The 26,353-nt window shown below is 34.8% G+C and overlaps 1 protein-coding gene across 5 annotated transcripts in view; it reads right to left on the minus strand.

The window, feature by feature from the left end:
* Nucleotides 1-5,394: 5,394 nt before the first annotated feature.
* GRIK2 (glutamate ionotropic receptor kainate type subunit 2) overlaps nucleotides 5,395-26,353 on the minus strand; it is a 371,621-nt gene continuing 350,662 nt past the window's right edge. For 2 of the 5 annotated variants that reach the window (XM_040697879.2, XM_040697878.2), the window contains 2 exons: nucleotides 24,168-24,418; nucleotides 5,395-8,122 (listed from right to left, as the gene is read on the minus strand). In XM_040697879.2, coding sequence (XP_040553813.1) covers nucleotides 7,958-8,122; nucleotides 24,168-24,418 — 416 coding nt within the window. In that variant the 3' untranslated portion in view covers nucleotides 5,395-7,957. Of the gene's footprint in view, nucleotides 8,123-14,568; nucleotides 14,747-18,323; nucleotides 23,971-24,167; nucleotides 24,419-26,353 lie in introns of those variants that run through there. The other 3 variants (XM_040697877.2, XM_015284533.4, XM_040697880.2) reach the window with 3 other exon arrangements.

The following is a 26,353-nucleotide window of genomic DNA, read 5'->3' on the forward strand; positions in this document are numbered from 1 at the left end:
TAGAGATCAGGAAGTACTCAGTTATCTTCTTCCTTTTGTGTCTTCATTGGTAATATTGGACTTCAAACAAGCCAGAGAAAATGTTCAACAAAAAAGACCCTCAGTGGATAAAGATCAAGTTTAGGAACATTTAAACAATCTGGACACATAGAAGTTGGTGATACCTTATGGGATGCACCTATAAGGTATGGAGGGAGCTGGCTGGCACCACAAATAGGTTACTCTTCATAACCTTTTACAGATCATACTGACTGAGAGATAAGTCTAAGAACTGGAAGAAATCAAATGTCTCTCCAGTCTTCCTGGAGGGCAATAAGGAGGATCTTGGGAACTACAGGCTTGTTACGATGAAATGAATCCTCCTGGGAGCCATTTCCAAACCTATTAAGGATAACAATGTGATTGGAAATAGTCAGTGTGGATTTACAAAAGGAAATCCTGTCTTTTACAGTGAGGTGACAGACATGGTGGAGGAGGGGAGATTCGTGGAAACTGTTTATTTTTACTTTAGCAAGGTTCCCAGCATTATCCCCCATAAAAATCTCGTATACAAACTGACAAGTATGGACTAAGTCAGTTAAGTGAGTTAGATTGAAAACTGGCCCAGTTGTCACTGGCAAAGGACTGCGATCGGTGATATAACATTATCTACAGACCAGTAACTAGTGCCGTACTATAACAGTCAATATTGGGTCCTTTACTGTTTAAGATATTTATTGATGATTTGTCTAAGAGGATAAAGTGCACCCTGAACAAATATGATCAATATACAAAATTAGGTTTCTGGCTGTAGGCCTGTGCTGCCATTCAAAGGAATGTCAACAGGCTGCAGAGATGGGCCAACAGGAACCAAGCTGGAAAAAAGGAAATGATTATTCTGCATCTGTGGAGAAATAATACTATGAATTCCAGGTAGGGGACCAGCAGCTGGAAAGTAGTTTTGCAGAGAAGGGCCTGGGAGTTCTAATAGGCAAAAATTTAAAATGCGTCAGAAACATACCTCTGCAACTAAGAAGGGCAACAGCAACCTAGGTTGCATTAGAAAGAATATTGCCAGCAGATTAAGTAAGGTGATCCTTCCTTACTAGTCAGCATTGGTGAAACGCATGTGGAGTGCTGGGTCCAATGCTGGTCTCCCCAAGTATAGGAGAAACAGAGACTTAACACACTTAAGTATTTCATTGAAAAACTACAGAGGTCGTTAAGGGAATTAAGTATCTGTCATACGGGGAGAGGCTGAGAGAACTGGGATTGTTCAGCCTGGAGAGGAGAAGACTCAAGGAAATTTGATAATTATGTAGAAACACTTGATAGTGGGAAGATGAAGACAGATGGTATCAAGTGAGAGGACAAGAAACTGTAAGTACAAACTGCAATGCAAAAAATTACATTTAAATGTGAGATGTTTTTTCCCTGTGTGATTGAATACTGGATGCAGAGACGTTGTGTCATCTTTGAAAATATCCAAAAATTAACTGTACAATATCCTAAATAACCTTTTCTAGTTCACCAACACTAGGATAGACAGTCTCCTGAGGGCCTTTCATCAGAAGAATTTACTAGACTCAGAAATCCAAAACCTCAGTAATTCTTCGATTTCTGAGTCTATGATTATATGAAGTATGCCTCCATGATAAGCCCACAACTAATTTTTACATAACAAAATTTAGGATTTTACATTAATGCACAGAATGGCTTGGCATCTTAGAAATTATAGTGTTTATTCTTCTACTCAAGTCTAAATAGCACAGACAGAGAGCATGGATAAAGCACACCAGTTAGCATAAAAATAATAATAATAATAATAAAATAAAAAGATACAGATTCCATCACTACATCTGGTTGCTTTTCACTCCCTGGACTGTACAGCCAGCAGGCTACTTGTGGGAGACTGGAAAAAACAATTTTTAGCATAAATCCATCAAAAGGTTTGAATTTGTGCCTTCGAAAACAAATAAGTTTAAATAATGCTATGAATTTGTTCTCTGATGGATGATGTAACTCAAGGAATTTAAAGAATGGCTCAAATTTTTATCAGTGTTCAATGTTTTCACACAAATTTTTAGATATGTTCAGTGAAGGACTAAATCTCTGATTTCTTCAAAACAATTTCCATGAACCTCATTATCATAAAACTGCTGTTGTCATGGCAAAGAAGGAGCTCTGAGATTTTTGTATTAGTTTTAGCTCATGCTAGAGCTCCTAAGTAGCTGGAAAAAACGTGCACAATATATGAAATAGAAAGAAAGGTATTATCTTGGCCCTGAAAACTTTTGAAAGATCTATCCATAAATAATTCTCACTGTACACCTTATCGAATAAGTATTAGATAAATAAATGGTCTGTCATTATAGGGCATTGTTCCTTGAAGAATAAAAAGTTAAAAGATAAAGCTGATATGATCCACTTTAAAACATGATGCATTTTTCCTTTCATTTATCTATAGTAATCTCTCTCCTCAGATTCTCACAATTTTATATTCCCATCAGTCATAGAAAGCTAGTGTTGCTACTAGAAGTATGAGAAGTATTTATTTAGTTTTAATTAGAATTATCTTTCTAATAAAATTTCTAATGGCATGTATAAAATAATTAGGTATAGATTTTTGCCAGTGAGTCTTGTGGGGAGCTACAATCAATCAAGGCAAAGTGTTTAGTGTTCTATTTAACAAACTGCTTAATGATAGTTCTTCTAAGCTTGAATAATTCAAAGTTTTGTTTGACAAAGTTCATCCTGCATACAATTTTTATCTGTTAACATACATGCCCCATTTTTAAGGTGGCCAATTTCTATAAAAACATTTACAAAAGTTACATGGCTATGTTGTTCTATGTTCCTATACCCTGACCTTGGAAAGAAATTTCCAATAAGATGGGTCAGTGTGATATCTCCTGTGTGATAGTTTATTTTTAGATTTTGATTATGCTGATTGGGTTCTGAGCCAATGAGCTAAAACAACATATTACTAGGCTAGCAGTCAATCAGATCACTATTACTTCAAACATCATTTAAAAAGATCTACTTTTTTATTATTTCTATCACTCCATAGTTCATGGTGCTTCATAGAACAAATCAAAGACACATTCCCTGCCCCCTAAGAGCTTACAGTCTAGGCAAGTACAAGAACAATAAAAGGAAATAACACAGGCAAGGGACAGAGGGGGATAGTAAATGAAGAGAAGGACGGTTAGATTACAGTTACATGATAAGCTAGTGTGTTTGTTTTAGTGAATATAACTGGGAAGATGTGATGTTTCAGAAACTTCATTTTTATTTAAAACTGCTATAGGAGAGCCATGAGAAAAGAATTTTGAAAATAAATTTGAAAGTGTTAGAGGTGCTTGTGGGAAGGCAGAGAAGTAAGCCTGGAAGGGAAAAGGTGACTTTTGGGAAAAGGTGACTTTATCTGAGGATACAAAGCAATGATCTAGGATGTCAGATGAGTCAATCTCAGCAATCCGTCCTTTTCCTTCACATATTTGATAATATGATAAAGAGCACAAATGCTCCTGCACACCTGAACACAAGCTGGCACTTTATTTTGCCCTTAGTATCTTATTAGTATACATTTGACTGAGTACAGAATTTTCTGAAGTATTGGGCTAAATCAAAATTTCTCTGCAACAGGAGTTTTGCCACTGCTTTCAAAGGAGCTAGCATTTTGATCATTATATTTGAGGCTGTTGATATATTTAGAGACTCCATTGTATTTGGAGAGTAAGTAAAGTCATGTCTAAAGTACAAGAAATATTTTTCTAATATCCCTTGAAGATTAATAATATGAAACTGATTTCATAGCTTTACCTTTTGCCTCTTTGTGTGACATTTTCTCTAATCATGACCTCGTTTCCCTGAAATATTTTGATTTTCTAGTATACCCAGACATTTGTCCTGCTTCAATTTGAGTGTTTGATGTTTTCTTCATGAATTGTTTATTTTCTATTCTGAAATATCAACTAGATAGTGTAATAGGGTAAAACAATTTTATTTTTGGATTTTTTTGGAAGACTATGGATGAAGACAAAAAGAGCTATTGCACAGAGCTGCAAGTAAAAGAGGAAAAAAGCAAACACATAAAAGAGAAGGTTATTTGAGACGTAGGGAACCTGCATTAGTAGAGAGGTTGAACTAGATGATTTCCAGAAGCCCCTTCTAAGCCCTATGATTCTGTGATTCTGTGAATTCTTGAGCTGAAAATTGAGATGAAAATTTCAGAAAGTAGCATCTCACAAAAAACTGTCACATACTCTCTAATGTGTTTGAATTTGCATTTATGTAATGGAAGAATAATATGAAAATGGCCTCTTGGTGTCTAGACTGGGCCATAAATCCCCATTTATTATAAAGCATCGCATTTCTGTTGATGGAATCTAACTATTTGGACCAGAATTTTCTCTACTACTCCTTCACAAATGATAATAACAAAAAAGCTAGAGGGTATTTTTTATTGTTTGGTTGTTGTTGTCTTTTCTTCTATAATATCCACATAGTTATCTATTGCTGTATAATCATGCTGAGGCATGAGAAATCATTAATGGTTATGAACATCTATCTTTCCTGAAGTACATAAAGGAAAAAAATGTCCCTTTCAACTTTTACCGCAATTTTTCAGCCACTAGGTACCACCATATAGTTGAGTTATAACTGCTTGAAAATTTTTCTTTAGAGTAACACTCAAAGTCAGTCAGAGGAGCACCCATCATCCTGTCCTAATATATCAGCAGACTAATTGAGCAGATTCTGAACCTTCATAGGCCAGATACTCACTTTACTTTAGATGGTGAGATTCCTTTGACTTTAATGACAGTGTAGAAATTTATACTGTCTGAACATTCAGAAGTTTTTCAAAATTAAGAAGTTTTCTTCAGAACAGACAATTTCCATCATAGCAGTGTAGGCAAAATGAACCACTGAACTTTTTGGAGTACAAAACTACTAGCAGAATTTCCTATTACTTTGGAGTTCAACTGTTTTTTAGTATTTTTTGCCTTAGATGTCTTAATTTTTTTGTGAAAAAAAAATGCAGAAATGATTACAACAGAATAATATTATGATTTTTTTATTTTTGTAAGTAATCTTATTATCCTACTATGACTCTGTAGAGCCATGCATTTCTGGTCTGGATTTTAAACACAAATCTCTAGTTACTTTGTGTGTTTCCTTTAACAATGGAAGGATGAAATTCTCGCTGAAACCCTAATTAAACCACACTACTTCTGTGTTAGGATTCTTGTTCTCTGGGGGGATTTTGACCCAATTAAATATTTAGGACATATTCTACAACTACACTTACTTTGGCTCACATAAAGGTTAATGGGAATTAGCCATGTGCATCAGGGGGAGAATGGAACTTCTGCTTATTTCAACAACCTTAATTGAGAAAAGAAAGATTTGTCTGAATATAATACAGCATTTTATTTCATGATTTTACAAATTTTATTGTAAATCATCAAACAAATTCAATAGCCAATTTTTTTTTCCATTCCAAGCCATCAGAAGTAGGAGTTTTCATTATGTTGTATGACAATTACTTTTTTCCCCTTTTTATTTTAAAGAATTAACTTAAAATTAAATATGCATTATGTAAGCATACTAATTTTCAGAATCTTTGCTGAAGGTGTTTTTATCTTGTTTTTGCTTCAGGCAAAGATAACTTGTTCTTTGTTATCACATACATGGGGATGAAACTCTCACAAACATCAGAAATTTTGCTTTCTCAGTCCCTATTCACAATGGAAATGGCCAGCTCAGTCTCTATGAAGATTTATGAGAACCGGGTAGTAGACACAAACCTCCCTCCTTTGCCCAAATATCATTACACAGTTTCTAAAATTTGGGTGATGTATCATATACTCTTGTCTTAGAAAGATGATTATAAGGTTAAATTAAGCCTCAGCAAACAAATGATCTCATTACTTACAAATGACAGATTATTTGTGACAATTCTAAGGGTGTTTGTTTGTTTGTTTGCTTTTTTGTTTTAAATAGCCAAATGAAATATTTTTGATACAAAGGCCATCCTGATCATCTTTTTTGGTTGACATAACGTTTCTATATAGCCATCCTACACATTTTTTTTGTTGTTCAGATACAAATAAATTTACTGTAGATGGTAGTGAAACTTTCAGCATCTGTAGGGCAGTATTTCAAAATGTTATGTTCAGGAAGTCACCATAGGCAGGGCATAAAAATAAGCATTGTTCAACTAAGAGCTAGATCCAGAAAAAAACTTATCATGGTATGTTTTACTGGCTTCTCTCAGAAATCCCAGAAAACACTCTGGCCACATATTTAGTGGCAAGAATTAACAGGTTAGGGCACTAAAGCTGAGGCTGTTGTAAGTACCAGTACTAACACAAAGTACTGTACATATTTTGCTCAAATCACGCAGCAAAAACCAAAATAACTAAAACTGATATTACTTTAATAATCTTTTTTTTTCCTCTTTTCTATTTTTTACTTTTTTTTTTTTTTTAATTTTGTGGATTCAAACAGCAAACTGAGTGTACTTTAACTGTTATCACAATGTGGTCAAGAGGTCTGTGTCTTTTACCATTTACGCACAATTGTTCATGACAGCATGTTATCAGGCTAGTGGAAACCAGGGGTGTTGTATGGTAAGCAGTGGTGGTAGTGCACCTAGTTTTTATATTATCTAACTTGAAAATATGACTCTTCTAAGATTCCTTTTTCTTGATAAAAATAGTTTTCACCAAACGTTGGTGGTGCACACGCACTACCATTCATGCTTGGCATCACACCCCTGACAGAAACATATGCTCTTATTTTGTTGATAAAAAGTATTACAAAAATTTCCATACAAAAACTATTTTCATAGAAATCTTGCATTTCCACAAATAAACCTGAACATTTTTTTTTTTTGAAAAAAAAAAAACTGCTCAAGAATTTTGTTCATTTAGTACTGTGACTGTACTGAAGAATGCAGTCCTCCTTAAAGTTCTCCACATTCACTTCTTTTAGGTGACCCATTCTACTTCCAACATTAGTGAGAATTGCACAGGCTCCATTGAGTTCAATTAATAGCAGGAACAAAGGCTTCAAAACCCATTCAGACTAAAATGCAAGCCTCTATGCATGAAATACACTGCTTTCCCACCCCTTCCCCCCATCCTTATTACTCCCCCCCTTCTCACAATTTAAGAAAAGAAAAGTAATTGCTTTTAACTTAAAGTTGTAAGATACATTCCTTTGTACTCACAGACCTTTTATTCCTCTAAGAATTGGGTCAAAATTATGGATTACTCTTGTTGCTTTTTGATCAAAGTTCCAGCCCAGATAAATTTAATATGTTGTGTCTTTTTTTAATTATTATTTATTTACTTAGTTCAGTGACATAGACAGTCCAAAAAGCAGGTGAGCATCTCCACGTGTATTCTTCTATTCATGGATTCATGTTTCTTTGTTGTAATATTTCTTCCATCCAGGAAGCTCCTACCACCTGTCCTGATGGCAGTTACAGTCTATCAACAGTAACCAACCCTTCTATGTCTGGAAGTTCAGAAAAACTTATGGTTTCTTGTTCCACTACAGTTCTGAGATATTATTTCTACTAGACTCCTTCTGTGGTTAGTAGCATTTCAGAAATTTGTTCTCCATCTCCTGGCAACGGTTGAACTTCAAAAGGAACCTGTAATTTCTCATTGAGACTGCATTTGAAACCAGCCACAAAACTTATATGGAACATTCATTCATTCATAATGGTGGAAACCCATGGCGAACAGTGTAACCCTGCATAACTCGGTTGATCCATGATGCTTGTGATTTGAGTCTGGCCATTGCAACTGTTGAGATCACAGAGTCTCTAGTTCATAGACACAGCGGCATGAGGTAACTCATTTTATTTTGCACAGGTTGCATATTTCCACAGGAAACATTCTCGCAAGGTTGTTTGGAAAAAGGACGACAGTTTGTGCTTGGGGTGTTAGGCTTCCCAGCTCTATGCCATGGTTTCTTTACCCGGCAACCTTCTGTCGTTAAATGTGTGCATGTTGATAACTTCTTCTGTTTTCACAATAACAGGGGCCTGTGGCTTGTGTTTTAATCGACGCTGACACTTCAGAGACATCCTTAGCTCCTCTACCATGGCACTACAGAAGGACCTCTAGAGAGGGAAATAGATGGGGGGAAAAAAAAAAAAAAAAGAAAAAGAAAAGCAAAAGAAAAAAAAGAAAAAAACAAAAACATCTGTAAGAAGTGTCTAACTGCAATGCCTAGAAGCAGATTCATTCCATTGGCACAGCCATGTCAATCCTGTAAGTTTGCTTTGTCTCAGCCTGGAGCTCATAACAAATTAATGTCTTTTAAATATGCATCGCATAATAATTAAAATGACTTATCAAGCTGTGATGACTCACTGAAAAAATTCACCTTGTCTCTACAATTATTTATCTTCCAGCTACTGACATGCATGCACATGATACATAAAAATATTTCAAACAGATGTTCTGTTAACATAGTTTAGCTTTACAGGATAACATCTGAATTTAACATGTATATTAGGTATTCAGTAAAATTTCCCTTCCCATATTTCAACACAATGCATCTAATTTCTACATGGTTTAATTAGTTGGTCCTTGACAAAACAGTAAGTTATATAGTGGGAAATTTACCTAAATTAATGTTTATCTACTGTTATGCAGACCTATAACTGTTATACTGTTAATGCAGACCTATTACTGAAAAAAAGGAATCTACTTCTTTTTTTTTTTCCAAAAAAATATTCTGCATTTAAAAACATCTTCCACTACCAAATATAATTCTGTAGAATATATTTACAAAAATCTCCATGTTTATGGAATCAGAAAAAAACATTATAAACATGTTTTCATCAAGTAGATCCTCAAAGACATTTTTCCTTTTTTTTTTCCAATAGGGCAACACATTTGAAAAGCAACTTAAAATCTCCCTTATTACCCTCATTTGAATGAATTCTGAACTGCTAATAGTGTGTTGAGCTATTAGCTCATTCTTGGTCTTAGAACTGAAGCATGAAATAAACAGGGGTGAAGAAGAAAAGTCTCAATTTTAGGATCTTTTTCACTTTTATCACATGCTCTATGTGAAACGTCTACCAGCTAATGCATAATCGTATTAATGAAATAATATATCCTAGAGCCTGAGATAGCATGACAAGCTTCTGACAATACTTCTCATGCAAAGCAAAAGTGTGAATTATGATACAGTGCTTTGAATTTTGCTTTTAATAGCTAATCTATAGTTCAAGGAGAAGATGTGAAGAATAAAATAAAATAAAAGACAGAGCACCTACTATTAATCTAAGTTCAGTCTAATGACTTTGTGTGATTGGTAATAGAGTGGCAATCAATATATAATCATCTAATTTCTCTCCCAAATCAAGAACCTTGCTTTATTTGTAAATTGTTATATTTCCACTGCTCTATAAGACTGGAGTTGGGAGACTGGTCCAGAAAGCTTTTGAGGAACTCATCTTACCTAATTCTTTGGAAGACTAATTTCAAACTGTGTTTATCAAAATCCATATTCAGTTCCAACCTCAAGAACGACTAAATTAGGAAGTATGGCAGATATTGCAACTCTTTATTCGTGCAGCTATTCATCAGCTGGAGTGTGTGAGCTGAACACAAGACACATTTGAGACTGTCAATTCAATAGCATTTTCTGCCAGAGATTTAAACCCTAGTGTCTCAGCAGAGGACTGTAAAATTAAAGGAATGAGAACATATCAGGGTAAAATTACTTCCAGTTTTCTTCTATTTATCCTATTCTACTTTGTATAAAAGCAGCAAATGGTGGCAGAGTGGGAAAAAGGGAGAGAGTGAGAGTGCTAGTAGCTCTGTAGATTAGGCACTGGGGAATCAGTGGGAAAAGAAATGCTTCAGGGATAGCTTCTGCTACATCAGTATATTTTAGTAAAATTCTATGTAATGTAAAAGAGTGCAAATGTGAATTTAGTTCTATCTTCAGTCATAGGATAGAACTAAACTTGAATCCACCAAGTCCTGAACATACCCTCTTCTCTAACTTTTTTTATGAACAGGGAATAGGCAGGAAGGAAGGAAAAGTGTAATCTTCCTCTGGCTGTGATGCTCCTCCTTTCAAACACTTTTTTCTCCTGCTGAGTTTCAAATAAACTAATGATGCTTATTCAACTTGTGATAGAAAAGGGAACCTGCAACTAAGGAAAATTTGAAGTTTTAAATCCAAGGAACAGGAAGGCCTTTTTCTTTGGTGTAGTCAGGCATAAGTTCTTCAGAGGCCAAGTTTCAAGACAAAACTCATCATTTCTGACTGCCTTCACAGAGTAAATTCTCCAGTAGACACTCAGTAAGTATCTCTTTTCAACTGTTCCTATGCACTGTGTTGAGATAAAATATGAAACTTAATCATTGTCACTATGTGAAGTTGTTCACTGAATGCTCTGAGCCATAATGCATCAGATTGTATAAGTTATTCTTGATTAACATTGCATAGAAAGCAGGAAACTCTATCTCCTTTCATTCAACTGTGTTTTGGAACAAAGTATTCAATCCTCTTAGAATACATTTTTAAAAGATTGCTGTTGCTTAAAATCAGAACTGCAGTTATGCTTATCGAACTGAAATTAGCCCTGAAATCAATACAAATTGCAATATGTAACTTAATATTCCCTGCAGGCTCACAGGTGAAATTACTAAGGCATGCAGATCTTGGCATTTGCACTATGTGCAGAACTTAGCACATAATTCCGGAACTTCACAGGAATTTGTTAAGCAAATGCTGCAGCTCTCAGTGTTACATTACCAGCAACCATTATACGGCTCTCACCTATGGAATTAAGACCTAACTGAAACATTGAAATCCTACACTGAAAAATGATGCATTAGCACTTAAAACTTTCAAGATTTTATTCCTTGCTCTCTCTGCCAGGAGATCTAAAAAAGTGACAGAACAGAGTCAATACTTTTCAAGATTCATCAATCCACCAAAATGTTTTTTAGAGATATGCAAACACTTATCAAAAGGTATTGATTTTTAGACACTATCAGTACGAACAGGATTACAATCAAGGACCAAGAAGAAAGAAGATGCATGTACTGGATGCCAGCGTTCTGAGATAATCTGAAAATAACATCTGAAGAAAACTGCCTGAATGTATTCCTTGAGAATTTTATCTCAATTGGAAAACTCTTTTAATGAACTCCATAAAATGAGAAATGTTGGCAAGACTGACAGTATTAAAAAGGCACTTAACAAAATTTTGTGATAGTTATTTTATCTAGGAAATTCTGCAACTGTGTTTTCAAGTTATGTTATATAAATTAAGTTCGTGTGAACTTAACTGAATACACTATATGAAATAATAATAAAAAAAAACCTAACTACTTCATTTAGTATTTTTTTTCAGGTACGCTATGCATTATTTTAAATGATCAAATGTCTAAAAAAAAATAAACAATATTGTCTCCCAGACAGTACCATCTCTTTGGTAACTAAGTACTGAATAAAAGAAATAATACTTTTTTTTTTTTTTTCTCTTAAAATTTCATTCACTGAAATAGTCATCTGTTTTAAAACAGATGAGTTAATAGCCATTTGTTTTAAAACAGATAAGTTCAAGGTTGTGGAAAAGTTCATGATGTAGATTCTTTTCTTCGGGTTTTGTCAGAGAAATATGCCATACAGAAAAGTTTTCCTACATATCGAAAAATCATGTTCAAAAAAGTTTACAAATGATTACTTCATGTTTGACCATTTTTTTAATATAAATTCCTTCCTTGTCTCTTTTTTATTCCAATATGAGTACATTCTCAATTTTCTGTACATTTAAATTTTGTGTTCTTACACAAGGAACAAGTTGGAATACATCTTTTGGAAGAACATGATGTGAAATAGAGAAGCAGCTATGTAATACTTTCTCTAACAAATAAGTGACATTTTCAGGCAATATTTTAGAAAAGATAATCCATTGTCTCAATGTTGATATCATCTGGCTATTCAGATTTTTGGGGAAAAGAGTGAAATGTTTACACAACTTTGAGATTGTATTGCAGATCTTGCTGTACACCATGAAAATGAGCTCTTTTGACAGGTATTATAAGATTCACTTCATCATTCAATGAAAATAACCTTTTGCTCTGACTTACCTTCCACACAGCAGGCACATTACAAGAACATCAGTTATTATTGATTTTCCCCCAACACTTAAAAAATCATAAGTTGTCTTCCTGAATGCTACCAAAAAGTAAATGGTGCCTCCAAGTCACCTCAGATACAATCAAATAGCAGGGAAATTGAAGGAAAGAGTACAGATTGCTGAACACCAGCATCGTTAAGTGCAACTATTTTGTTGCAGCAAGCAAACACTATAAAACATTAGAAAAAATTGTCTGTAGTTCTAAGAAGAGACTTCAAGAGCACAAAAGAAAATTTTAATCAGAACTGTAGTTTTTAGCCTTTTAATACAAAGCAATTCTAAAAAAATCAAAGCAAAACAAAAAAATAACCTCTTCTCTGTAAGTGTGAAGAAATAACAGATACCTCTTTCATTCTTTGCCACTGCTGACAGCTCACAAATCATGAATCAAGATAACCATTTAGCAGAATGTTACCATTGTTTACAAACTATTTACATAGCTTGTGCATGGCGTTACAGCCTGAAAGAAAAATGTTTCCTTGCATGGATGTATTAATATGAAAGTTAGACAGTATTTAACTTTTTTATTATATTGCTTTATAAGAATTTAGAAAGGTAATCAGAAAACGTATTAGCATTTTTTATACACAGAGCTATGAAACTGTCACTATAAGTTTTGTTTTTAATGTCCTAAAAAGAGTCACAAAAATATAATGGCAAGCTAGCATCACTTCTAGCATTCTGATTAAAGTGAATAATATTCTCTGTTTTAAATATAAATGTCACAAGTGTTTGCTTTTTTATAGATTTTTCCCTCTGTAATGCATTTAATGTAAGGTTGACTGTCAACATTCAGCACAAAACTATAAGATTTATGTTGAATTTCATTATTACTTCCAGTCTTGCATGTCAGATATTATTGGAAACCTTGTTAAATTCTTTTAAAGCAGTAGCAGCAGTAATCCTGCATATGCTTGCTATGTCATGGGTCAGTATTCTAGCAATTAACAGGATATACCAATCAAATTTTTTCATATTCATGAGGTTAGCTGAGACTCGATGCACAGCTCGGCCCTGCTCTTCCCTTCTAATCTTTTTTTTCTTTCCACGTGCCAGATATTTTGAATGCATTTATGAAAAATCTGTCTATCTCACACCCGAGGAGAGAAACAGAAATCCTAGCAAAATGTTTACATAAGATCACAAACAGATCAGCAACTAAAGGAATGAAAATAAACTTGAAAAAAGAGATTATCTCATGGAATGCAAGCATAACCTTATCAAGATAAATTAAAGTGTACTTATAAAGCTTAGATTTTAAGGATTCTTAGTTATGTATCTGTTTTTAAACCAAAGAGTGTACACACACATAGACGTACATACATTTAAAGATTTTGCTATAAACTTTTCTGATGTAGTATATTTTCAATCCATAGTAAGTATAATACACAAATCCACTGAAAAGTAATTTTATATCAATTAGCTGAAAATATCACCTAAGTATTCTCAGATTCAGTTTTAGCAATTGTTACATCTTTGGTAGGAGCAGAACTGGGAGCCATTTTAAGAAGTAATTTTCAGGACAAAATGTATGAGAGATCTATCACCTACTCAAATACAGACATCAAAATCAAACAAAATGAAAATTATTATTCTATCAGTTAAGTTTTGCTTCCACCATCACATCTATGAATTCAAGACAATTAGAATTGTTCCAAAGAGCTTGGTGAGGCATGAGGGGTTTCATTGTTGTAACTGAATTGAACGCTGATTATTCCAATGACTTTTCAAGCTATCTAGAGAGAATTAAAGAGTGTGATGTTACTGGCCCTTCCTGCAGCAAAATAGCAGTGCCACAACCTGAAATAATCTTTTGAACTTTATGGTTGCGATTTGAGCTTAGATAATATATAGCATGTCATTGCTGGTACAATAAACAATCAAACAAAATAAAAATGAACCCACCAATCCTTCCCAATCTGCTCACTCTTTCCCTCTGCCCCCACCCCCTTGCCCCCTCAAAAAAGAAAAAATGAGAAAAAACACCAGGTCACTTGCAGCATAGATTATTAGCATCTCCTTGTAGGACAATAAGATTCCAGCTTGCCTTGAATGACCTGCTCAATAGAATGTTAATCATTGTCCAGAAAACAAGTCCAGCAACTTTACAATTCTAAAATTGATTTCCTAATGCAACAACACGTACTCTGGTGAATTCAAGAGAGTTCTAGTAAAAAACAAACAAACAAACAAAACCTCTAAGTCCATTTACAATCTTCTGAAAACCATTCAGCCTGCTTCCCAGCCTGAGTGTAGCCTGGCAGCTATACTAGTACCTATGAATGTTGGGGAATTCATATCACTGCAGACAGCTTTTTCAAAGATGCCTTCATACAGCTCCTGCCAGCAGCCTTACTGAACATCACAGTGACCATGATGTTTTTCTGACTCACCTGTGGACCTAGGCTGGGGCAGATGGGATTGCACTTGTGTGGTTCCACTCTTTCCACTCAGAGAAATCCCAGAGGATGGCATAGGGCAATTTCTCATCAGCCCCGAGGGCTCTCTCTCATGCAGGATTCCACAAGGTTTCATCCTGTCATCTCTCCTTTTAACAAGTATATGAGGCCACTGGGGAGATAATGAAATAATTTGGGCTGTGGTATCATCAGCATGAAGATGATTCACAGCTCTGTTCTCTTGTCAGACCAGGGTGGTGCAGTCATTTTGTGCTTCCAGTACCTGGCTGAAGGGGTATGATGGAAGATGAGTGCTACATTGGACAAGTAAAGGGAAGCGTTCAGAAGATATCATCTACCCTTATTACTCAGTTCTTCCTCTTGCAAGGGTGTCTGAGCTTACAGTCTCAGATTCCTACAGGCTCCTAAGTTTGGGTCTGGGTTTCCAAAGTGGAACAGTGGCAAGAAGTACAGTTTGTCACTTGGGTCTAGGATAGCAGCAATAATTTCTGGCGGTGTGAAACCCACAGACCTTCTTCCAGAATGGACTACTGCAGTCCAGTTTCTCTGGAACAACACCTACACATGACTTTCAGAAGTTTAAAAAGTGTTGATAGCTATTCATAGCACTTCAGACATATAAATGTCACTGAGCAAATAAATAACAGTGTATACAGTAGTGCCCATCTGATTTAGAATGATATCCAATGTAACATCCTAATGTTTCTGTACCTTCCTATCACCTCTGTGTAGGATATTTCTCTGCTTCTCAGCAGGGAAATTAGTCTCCTGAGATACTGTGCCACTGGCTGTGAAATTTCATTCACCTGTTAAATCACTTCTGTTCCTAAAACTAAACTCATTCTTCATTCGTCCAAGGAGAAACAGAATTGTTGATCTTCAGGCATGGTGAAAAGAAGTGCTGATATGTAATAAGTCTTTCAGGGTATAAATCTACCGGGATTTAAATATTGTTATGTATCACCATATAATTTAATTTGAAAATAGACAGTCTATCTTACAGAGCCACTTTAGAAAATAAACACAATGTGCCTAAGAATAATTGTAGCTAAACATTTTTTTAAAGTCTCCTGAACTTAAGTAAGTCCACTGTACATTATTCACTGTAAAAATATGTACTAATTTTATAGTTCAGTGTGATAGTATAAACTTAATATAAAATCTCATGTGGCCTCAAATCATGTTGAACAGAGAGACTAATAGTATTAATTTAATGGAAGTGGTTTCTATTGTTTTGGAAACACTACTATAATCACATTGCACTGCATAGTATTAGCATCAGTTTCCTCGTAATTACATGGTTTCATCTGACAGTCTAGAATATTTTCTCAAAATAAAAGGTAACTAAAACTGCATGGCTGGCTTGTACTGAAGTGGAAGCAACCTAACTTAACTAAAAGTTCACTGGAGCCAAATTGTTGTCTGACTGAACTCCCTGACACAACTGTAGGTGTGAAGTATCTTGATAAGGTTGCTCATATTACATTTATCTATAGCATAGCTGATTAAGTAAAAATACAAATATTAATATTTATATGCTAAAATATTTGTATACGTGACATGTTAATGTAACATTTAGAGGAACACATTTCTTTCTACTGATGAGTGAAAGAGTACTATAATTACTATGAAATAAATGGCTTGTTGAGGTTCTCAAATATTTTTATACATCTTTAAATTATCTGTGTTGAACAAAAAAAATGCCATAAATGAGACGTGGAATTAAAGCCTTGATATTTCAGTGAATATCTATGGAGTGCTAGTAAGCCTTTCGAAATCACATTCCTACAATTGTGCTTATGCAATGGACAGTTTTGCATACATTTCAATTCTCAATTAAAATAGAGATCTTGTTTTTTAATGTTTTATTGTTTGCAATTGATTTTTGAAATGTCACCATGTGTCAAATTTTTTATTTTCATTTGTTCCATTTCTGTCTTGTTATATCCTTTTCTAAAAAATTTGGGGGTTTTGTTCACTTTTAAGTTTTCCTCATTAGAAAATATCTTCTAATACTTAGCTGGCTAGATTCCATAAGGGCATTTAATTATAATTAATACCTCATCCTAAAGTAATCTGTCAACATACACACATACAAACCATGCAAGCCTGTAAATCCACATTTAGTGCTCAAGGGAATGTAAGATGATAGAAGTTTCCAATTTCCCAATCTCATATCTGCACTGCAATGTGCTAAAGCTGAAAAAAACATTTACTTTTATGAATTGCCACAGTTGCTCCTGTTTCTCCCAGCCAACATTAAAAATTCTGAGGTTTCTTTTTTACTAAATGTGACATGACAACACAAATAACATCACTGACTCTATGTTGTGTAGAAGTTACTTGGGGTATAAATCCCAAAGCTTTCACTTTGATTTACCATGAATTCCCATGTTCTGTTGTTTATTTTAGCCTGAGGAACATGCTTTTCAACTTTAAAATCTTTTGAATTTGCCTTTTCTGAAAAGTTAAAATATCTCCGTCCTGGGATTTACTTTGGGGTTGCTTGGAAACTATTGTAAACTAATGTCCTAACTATCAAAGGCTTTTGATATTAAACTATTAAGAATATATTCTGAACTCCAGTAATACTGCAGATTTTTTGAAGGTGTTTGATGAAACCTAATTTAGCATTTCTTTATTTATTTTCAATCTTGTAAAGTAAGAAAGGATCCTAAAATTATTTTCATTTTTTCATATGAAATTATTGATGTATTCCTGTTTTGTATTGTCATTAAGATAACGATTAAAACAACACACAAAAAAAAATGAAAATAATGACTTTTGATGTATACTGTTGAAAACTAAAAATTCATACTATTCCAATATGGAGTAACTTCTTCCTGAAAGAGGTTAGAAAAAGTTACATGTATGCACTTTGCTCATTCTAAAAGAAAGCATCCTAAGTCATAAATAATTACATTTCTCCTGGTGCAAACAGATGATAGAAGGACGTTGGCAAATAAAGCTCATGTTAGCATTTTATACTACTTCCATGTAACAAAACTGGGAACTGTTAAACTGTATTTGTGAGGACAGTGTCAACTGGTATGTGGTTATAGTGCAAAGATTCTTCAACTCAGCAGTTCTTGTTTCCTATTTGCCTCTTACAAAGGTGTGGGTCTCCTACCTGAGTAAAAATAACTTTCAAAATTACTTCTTGAAAGTGGGTCAATGCCACCTTTTCCAAAGAAACTATGACCAAGATAGGAACAATCACTTGTAAGGGTGACAACATGCAAATGTTCTACAAACATACACTTGTCGCTGCCCTCAGCTATATCATAAATTTTGTCCTAAAGTTTTCAGCAGTACAAAAGTACTTTCTACCACGTAGCTTACTTTTATGGCTGTTACCTAATTACTGTGTTAAAGTGGTATCAAAATAGAAATTATCTCAGAAAAGTTTTTTCTTTTTTTTTTTTTTTTAAAAAAAAGGATAAAAATGAAGAAAAGGTCAATAAATGCTTGAAATGAGACTCATCAATATATTAAGCTAAATATTAATGGTCTACAAGTCAATTTTTTCCTTGTCTTTTATGAAAATAGTGTGTGCTCTACAAAAATAAATACATGAAGTGGACATAAATCCATGACAAACTGAAACATATCAACAAAAAAAGGATGTAGTGATTGTTTTAGATGGCTTCTGTTTCTAACCTTGCTTATTCACTGCCCTTCAAGTGCCTGTTAAAATCAAAGAGTAAGTCATTCACCAGTAAAAGCAATTATAAAATGCAAATAGCAGAGTATTTATTGTCAGGATTGGCTAGGTAAACAAGGTCTGCCTAATAACATGTATCCAAGCAGATGACATAATTATATGTTTGCATTATAAACAACAAAACCCAAGTTTTTAGCTTTTTTTAAAAAAAGGCCATAACTAAAAATAAAAAATAAAAATAAAATATAAGTGAACATTGTGACATAAATTGAATTGAAAAAGTAGCAATTAAACTACTCTCTGACAAAATAGAAGGCACCATCTTGTGGTTACTCTGAAAGAATGCACTTGGGACAGCATCAGAACTGCCATCTCCCCCAGCCCCTTTCCACTGTGTCCACTGGAATATCACAATTCTTCCAAAGACAAGGGCAATGCTTTCCCATTTCCAGTCCTCAAAAAAATCCGTGAGACTAGATACTAGGTAGGACCAGAGGGGTTCTTTAGCTCAGAATACAACTCAGGTTATTATGCTACTACAGTGTGTGTGTGAGGTATACACGAATTCAGAATTACTGCCAATTATAGAAAAAACACACTTAATTCCTGAAGCATTTAAGATCAAATACTAGTATGTATTAGTTTGGCTACAGAGTGAATCTGCATGACTTTTTGAATCAGATAAGATCAGAAACTTCTATTCTTGCCATCCTTTCATTATCAAAATCAAAACATTGCTGGTTTGTTCTGCAGAAGGTGTTTGAAATTTTTATAAATGATATGTTTTGATAAACCAGTTAATTAAGTGTAATCTCTGAATACATAGTTGGTATCTTATGCAAATAACAATTTAGCATACAGAGTTTCTTGTTAGTTCAATAGAAACTATTGTTATGAGTAAAATATTGTACATAACTCACATGCCTTTTAACAGTTATTTACGTGTACTTTGGGTCCAATGCTGCAAACTGCTAAGGAAATCATTCAACTTGATTTCTTAAAAAAAATATATGGCATAACACTACAACTTCTTGTTTCACGGGCAAAACCAAACAACAAGAAAACCTTCCCAGAGTATCAAACCTATATTTTCTGTGGGTTTTTTCATTTGTTATAACTGTGACATAAACTACCTAAGTCGATCTTAAGAAAGGTAGAAAGGAAGATCTGGGGAACTACAGACCGATGAGCCTCATCTTTGTGCCTGGGAAGATAATGGAGCAGATCCTCCTAGAGGCTATGTTAAGGCACATATGAGACAAAGAGGTGATCCAAGACAGCCAGAATGGCTCCAGCAAGAGCAGATCTTGCCTGACCAATCGGGTGGCCTTCTACGGAGTGACAGCGTCAGTGGACAGGGGAAAGGCAATGGATGCCATATTTCTGGACTTCTCCAATCCCAGGTATTTATACAAACTGAGGGAATGCCTCCTTGAGAGCAGCCCTGTGGAGAAGGACTTGGGGGTCCTGGTGGATGAGAAGCTGGGCATGAGCCAGCAGTGTGCACTCGCAGCCCAAAATGCCTAGCAGCTAACTATGTTCTGGGCTGCATTAAAAGAGGAGTGGCCAGCAGGGAGAGGAAGGTAATTGTTCCCCTCTACTCGGCTCCTGTGAGGTTGCATCTGGAATACTGTGTCCAGGCCTGGGGCCCCCAGCACAAGAAAAATGCAGAGCTCTTAGAGCAGGTCCAGAGGAGACCCACTAATATGATCAGAGGGCTGGAGCACCTCTCCTATGAAGAAAGGTTGAGGGATCTGGGCTTGTTTAGCTTGGAGAAGAGAAGGCTCCAGGGAGACCTCACTGTGGCCTTCCAATACTTGAAGGGAGCAACAGAACAAGGGAAATAGTTTTAAACAGGAAGAGGGTAGGTTTAGACTAGATGTCAGGAAGAATTCTTTGCTGCGAGGGCGGCGAGACACTGGAACAGGTTGCCTAATGAGATTGTGAATGCCCCATCCCTGGAGGTATTCAAGGACAGGCTGGATGTGGCTCTGGGCAGCCTGGTCTAGTGGTTGGTGGCCCTGCCTATGGCATGGGGGTTGAAACTAGATGATCATTATGGTCCTTTTCAACCCAGGCCATTCTATGATTCTCCGATCTTTCTTCACTCAACTGTGTAGCTGGGAAGATAATTGTTTGCAACGGAATGTTCAACTGTTTTTATCTTCCTTGGGAAATCCATGCAAGATGCAAATCAGTGTCAATTTAGTTATTGTTTTTATTGCTTTATAATCCATAATTTAAAAATACCTATTCTATGGAGGCTAATTTCACTAATCTTTTTGTTATTATTTGATCATCTAACTCCAGAAATACTTTGCCTGTGTTACTGTTTCAGTACATTCTTAATCTAGCATTATGTGTTATCATAGAATCTTATCATTGAATCACAGAATGGCTTGGGTTGGAAGGGACCTTAAAGTCCACCCAGTTCCAAACCCATGCCACAAGCAGTGTTGCCACCCACCAGCTCAGGCTGCCCAGTGCCCCATTCACCCTGGCCTTGAACACCTCCAGGGGTGGGTCACCCATGGCTTCTCTGAGTAGCCTGTGCCACTGCCTCAGCACTCACACAGTACACAACTTTTCCCTAACATCTAATCTAAGTCTCCCCTCTTTTAGTTTATAACCATTCCCTCCTGTGCTATCACTGTCAGACCATGCAAAAAATTCAGTATCCCTCATGTTTGTAACCTTCTTTTAAGTACTGGAAGGCTGCAATGAGGTCTCCAAGGAGCCCTTCCTTTCCAAATTGAACAAGCCCATCTCCCTTAACTTTCCCTTTCCCCCATTGAATCTTATGTTTTAGGAAGCCTCTGACCAGGTTTCCTCTAAGGTAACACATAGTCTCATTTCACATTTTTTTAAGTTTTTAACTGTTCAAAGTTATACATCAGCTATTTTTTTTTTTCCAAACAGATCTACCTTTGATCTGCTGATGATTCTGTAAGTTTTGAATGTCTATAAATGATAGTATAATGAAGTCCATACATTTTTTCTTGTGCTGTTTTAGTATTACTTTTATTGTTTGTTTGATAGTTTGATTGTTTTGGTTAGGTTTTGTCCTAGATCCATTAGATCTGGGTCTTCTAGAAAATACCTACTAAATTAGGACACTAATTTTTCAAACAAACTGGACAGAGCAAATGTCACTAACAGTTTAACGGTGATGACATCCAGAATAATTTTTGCTTTTGAAAAGCGTGAATAAAAGAGGAATTTCTCCATGTCCATAAAATGCTATGGTGGCAGGAATGCATGGGTGGCATTCTGCTTACTGGTGTTTGTTTCCCAGAAGGACAAGAAGTGTCCTATGTTTCCTTCAGATTTTTGTGCACATCAGGAGCATGGATGTTCTGAGCCACTTCAGCTACTAGAAGTAGCAGTTTCTTTAGCAAATAACAAAATTTTGTCTGCTGTGTTTCTCAGCTCCATTCCTTTTGAGATATCACTCCTCCAAACAGTTTCACACCAGGCAATGTTTCTGTTTACATATGTACTCCAGGATGGAATCTTACATCAAAAGTGCTCAAAAATCATCTAGATTATAAACTTAAAATCTGCACTGCTTCTCCATTGCCTCAATGGAAGTGCAAGTGTATATTTCTTATGTTACAAGGGAGGTAAACTTGTTAATATGTTCATTTATATCCCAGGATACTCCATATATTGAGCAGCTGAAGTAATCTTATTTTTTTCATTTCCTTGGTTTTTAATGTGACCTTTGATCTTTCCTGTCTTCAAATGCCAACGAGTTTTTATAGAAATGTCAGAATTATGCTCTGCATCTAAAAGAATGAAATAAATGTTAGAAAAAACAGGTGTTTCTTCTGTCTCTATGGGATAACCAAGGCTTTGTTATTTGCATGGTTTACTTGTCACAGTAGAGGAGATGTAGAGATTGGAGACAAATGACAGTCCTTATCTCCCCTTTGGCTGCTGCTACACTTCTCTCCTAGGCAAAAGGGATCTGTTACTTTTGAGCAGGGAGGTAGAAGTCATACAGTGAAAGCCAGTGAGTTATGGAAGAGTGCATGAGGGTGGTACAGGGAAGGACATATGCAGGGATTCCAGCATCATTTCCTGTTAATTTTATTCTACATTTCAAAATTTTACTTGTGTCCTACTGAGATGAGAGTAGTTGGGTGTTTGGGGAGGGGTAGAGAAGGAAGATATTGGCGATGTGGTGGAAGGAGAGTGGAAGAACCTAACCCTTCCAACTGCTTCAGATTCAGTCCTAATTCTGAAATTAGTTTAGCACTTGTTGCTACAATGAAAACTTTTTGGTACAATAAATGCAAGGCATTCAGATACTTCTACTTATTGCTATCTCTACCCAGCACTCAAAAAAATTAAAAAATTAAAAAAAAAACAAACAAACAAAACAGATTAAAAAACTCCACACAAAACCAGCAGTGGGGGGCTTGGAGAAATAACTCCTTAAATAGAAAACAGTTTCATTTACTTCTTCCTCACATGAATTCTAACATGCTGACAGTATTACGTACGTTAGCTATTCATACCCTGCAGAACACTGAAGAACTGACGTTACAAGATTATTATCAAAACATTCCTATTTTTCTAAGTAAGCGTCTGTTAAAAGTCCAGAAAATCTAAACCAAATTATACCGGTTCCCATATAAAATCCATATCCACCATAGGCATGGATAAAGTTTTGAGATTTACATGGTTACTTAGGTATTTGGTATCTTTTCCCTCACAATTTCATTTCAGAAACATAACATTCAAATAGCACATTAACAGAACTGAATGAGCCTGAAGTACCATAAAGAAAAGGATCTAAATGGTTCTTTAACAATTTAATAGCATGTACTCATGTTCAAACTGTGTTTAGGACCTTGTGACCTCACACAGCCTTTGTAAGTACTAGAAAACATGTCTTTAACAAGATATAAATTAAAAGACTATTGCATGGTGGCCTCAAACAAAGTTAAAACAAATCTTAAAATTTATGAGTAATAAATCAAGTTACAAAAATTCACCAGTAGCATCTGGAAAAATATAAAAATAAATATATCTGTTGGATTTACATCTGATTTTACTAAATAGAAATATAAGAATTACCACAGGTCACAAGCTCCTCAAAATTTGAACAACAATAAATAAACACCTGGTTAAAAACAATAGTTTCTCTCCCTTTTAAAAATTCAGAACATGTCATAGCAATAAAATATATAGTTTGAGTTTAGATTTAAACATGGGCATATATTGGGATGTTTATTTTCTAGTTAAAGTTTGTAATTTCAGCTAAGAATTTCAAAAAGATACTACTAGAATTGGCACAATTACAATATTGTGGTAATGGAAATTGTTAAGTACAGAAAAAAAAATAAAATGAGAACTTTCAAAACCAAGTCATTTTGAAATTATAGAACAATATATTATGATCAGCAGTAAACCCACAAAAAATTAAGCTGGTGTAAACTTTTCCAGATGCTACCAGGACAACTTTTCAAGTATCAACTTCAGAGAGAACATTTCTATAGACACATTTTTATAGTTTGACTTCGAGCTACAGACAGTTTTGTCTTTTGATAATCAGAATTATCTGTAGTTTAATTTGTTTCCCATTACAGTTTCGGATTTCTTCTTCATCCATAAAATTAACTGCAGTGAACTTCCAGGAGTAAAAAGCTGTCTTTTTTCAGGCTTGAATAAGAGGAGAAATAGTCACTTGTCCTGAAAGCTGGCTACAATTAAACATATTGAACACAAATTAAAAGCTGTAAATATAAGACTTTGGGTACTTTGCTGTGATCCTTTGTTATAGAAATACTGTATTATACAATAAACAATCAATATGCACCTACATTTGGCTATAAAATGTTTTAAATTTTATTTAAGTAGACAATAAAAAAATAATAAAATAGGAAAATACAGTATTTACCTTTTCCAACTGGGCATTTTTTTTGGATTTGTACAAAAATTCCCCAACTGCCACGAAGACAGAAAGTACCAATCCTGCTGCCAGGACAATAAAGATTCCTCCAATATTTTGAACTCCTAAAGCACTGGCCTCTTTGCTTTCTTCCTCTGGGCAGCCATTGCCTCTCCACCATTTCTCTTTCATCATGTGAAGCTTTCCTTCCTCTTGCAGCTGTAGAATTGCTATAGTGATCTTGTCTCTATATGGGGAACCTAAAGAGATCACAGGGATCATACAATGTGGTGTATATTCTAAAGAAATTTACTTTTGATAAGAATAAAATAAATGCAATGCCACAGAAAAAAATAATACTAAATAATACTCTCTTCTTTACAGCCAATAACGCTTATGAGAAAGCCATGTACTCTGGTCATGGTCAAAGCCATGGTCACTCTGGTCATACAAATGCAAAACTGCATGCACATATGAGTATACACGTGCAAAACTTTATCCAATTGGTGTTTTTTGTAAGCCAGAAAATACTGATGAAGCAAGTAGTACCACATTCAAATCCATGGTCTATTAGACTATTAAATCTGGTCAAAGAGTACTCTTTAATAAATAAATAAATCACATCAGGCTTTTAATTATGCTGCAGTAGATTTTCTTTAATACAAACCTACTGGCTGTTGCTTTAGTTTGCTACCCTACACCTAATCCAAGGATTCAAAGTCTGATTTGTAACAAGCACTTTATATTATCATCATTATTATAATACAAAATAGAAACATCAATTTATGCTTCAGGACAAGACCACAAAGTTCTATTTGATACATTGGCATATATGGTACCATCTAAATACTTACTAGCACTGCCAGGAAGCAAGCAGCTCATTCAGAAAGATAAAGTTAAGTGTCTGAATACCAAGGATGTGAATTTTCATATTTTTATGTAGGCTATTTCTTTCTCATAATCTAATATTTTAATAAGATGTGAAAATTTTGCTGCTTTAAAATGTTTCAATATTTCAAAGAGCAGTTCACAGAGTAGTGTCATATCTTCATATGTCATCTGCTCTCCTTTATATAGCGCACAGGGATTTTTCAATGAGTACTTTAAAATCTACATTAATTACTGAATAATGTCAATGGAGAAAGATTTACTCTTCTGATTGTTAGAGAGTAAATCACATCAGTTAGAAGTGATTTTTCTGTGCTAAGATTTGTGCAATATTTAAGGAAATAACAAAGCCATCATTTTTCTTCTTCTCCTTCAAAAACAAGAAAAAAAAAATACTTTCCATTAAAATGGTTAACAAAAAAAAAAAAAAAAAAGATTAGATGAAAAGGCACAGCATCCCCTTTCTCATGTGATATAATGCAGTTCTAGGAAGAATCTCTCCTCCCTTTCCTCTGTCATAACAGTTACTGACTAGCTATCATTTTTACAGTGTTTCCTTTGGATGAATAATACAATGCATTTTCATTCATTTGATACCTTTAAAAAATTCTCAGAACCCTTTTAGAGAGATAATGCTGAGACATTTCACTATTTCATATATATTCATTAATTCTGAAAAAGCTGAATGAAAACATTCATAGGATATTTTGTACTCTTTAGATTCTGGGAAAATATGGTGGTTTTTTGGGATTTTTCCTCCTTTCACAAAGTACTCACTTTATTATTGCATATCTAGAAGCTGTCAGAATATAGCTAATTGCAGAAGATTGCTGAGGCAGCATGGAAATAAAACACTGAAAGACCATTCATTACAAAATATTATGGGCTCTTCCTTTATTTTAAAATAAAAGGTAGGAAGAGCTGGCCTCAAAATAAAGTTGCAAGAACTTGAGGTTTTATAATCTCTCTGCTTAGAAAATAAGAACATTCTGTGCTAGGAGCTACATTGTGTTTACACAGGACTATAAGGAAGCAGAGAGAAGAGAAAACAAACTCCCTTCTGCTTTCTTGTGCACACAGGATCCTAAGTCATACAGTTTCAGACTACCTTGATTGTTCTGAAACTCTGTAAAACCCTACTCTTGACACTTTTATTCATCCAGATCAAAGAAGGAAAGTGATTTGTTCCCAAGAGCCTGAGGACTACTACATTTCCTATAAATATTTAAAAAGAGCACAACTTAAATAACACTACCTTCCAAGAAATAATTTTAAACCATATTCTGATAAGATACTTCCTAGTTAAA

Source organism: Gallus gallus, chromosome 3, assembly GCF_016699485.2.
Source record: "Gallus gallus isolate bGalGal1 chromosome 3, bGalGal1.mat.broiler.GRCg7b, whole genome shotgun sequence".
Classification (NCBI taxonomy): domain Eukaryota; kingdom Metazoa; phylum Chordata; class Aves; order Galliformes; family Phasianidae; genus Gallus; species Gallus gallus.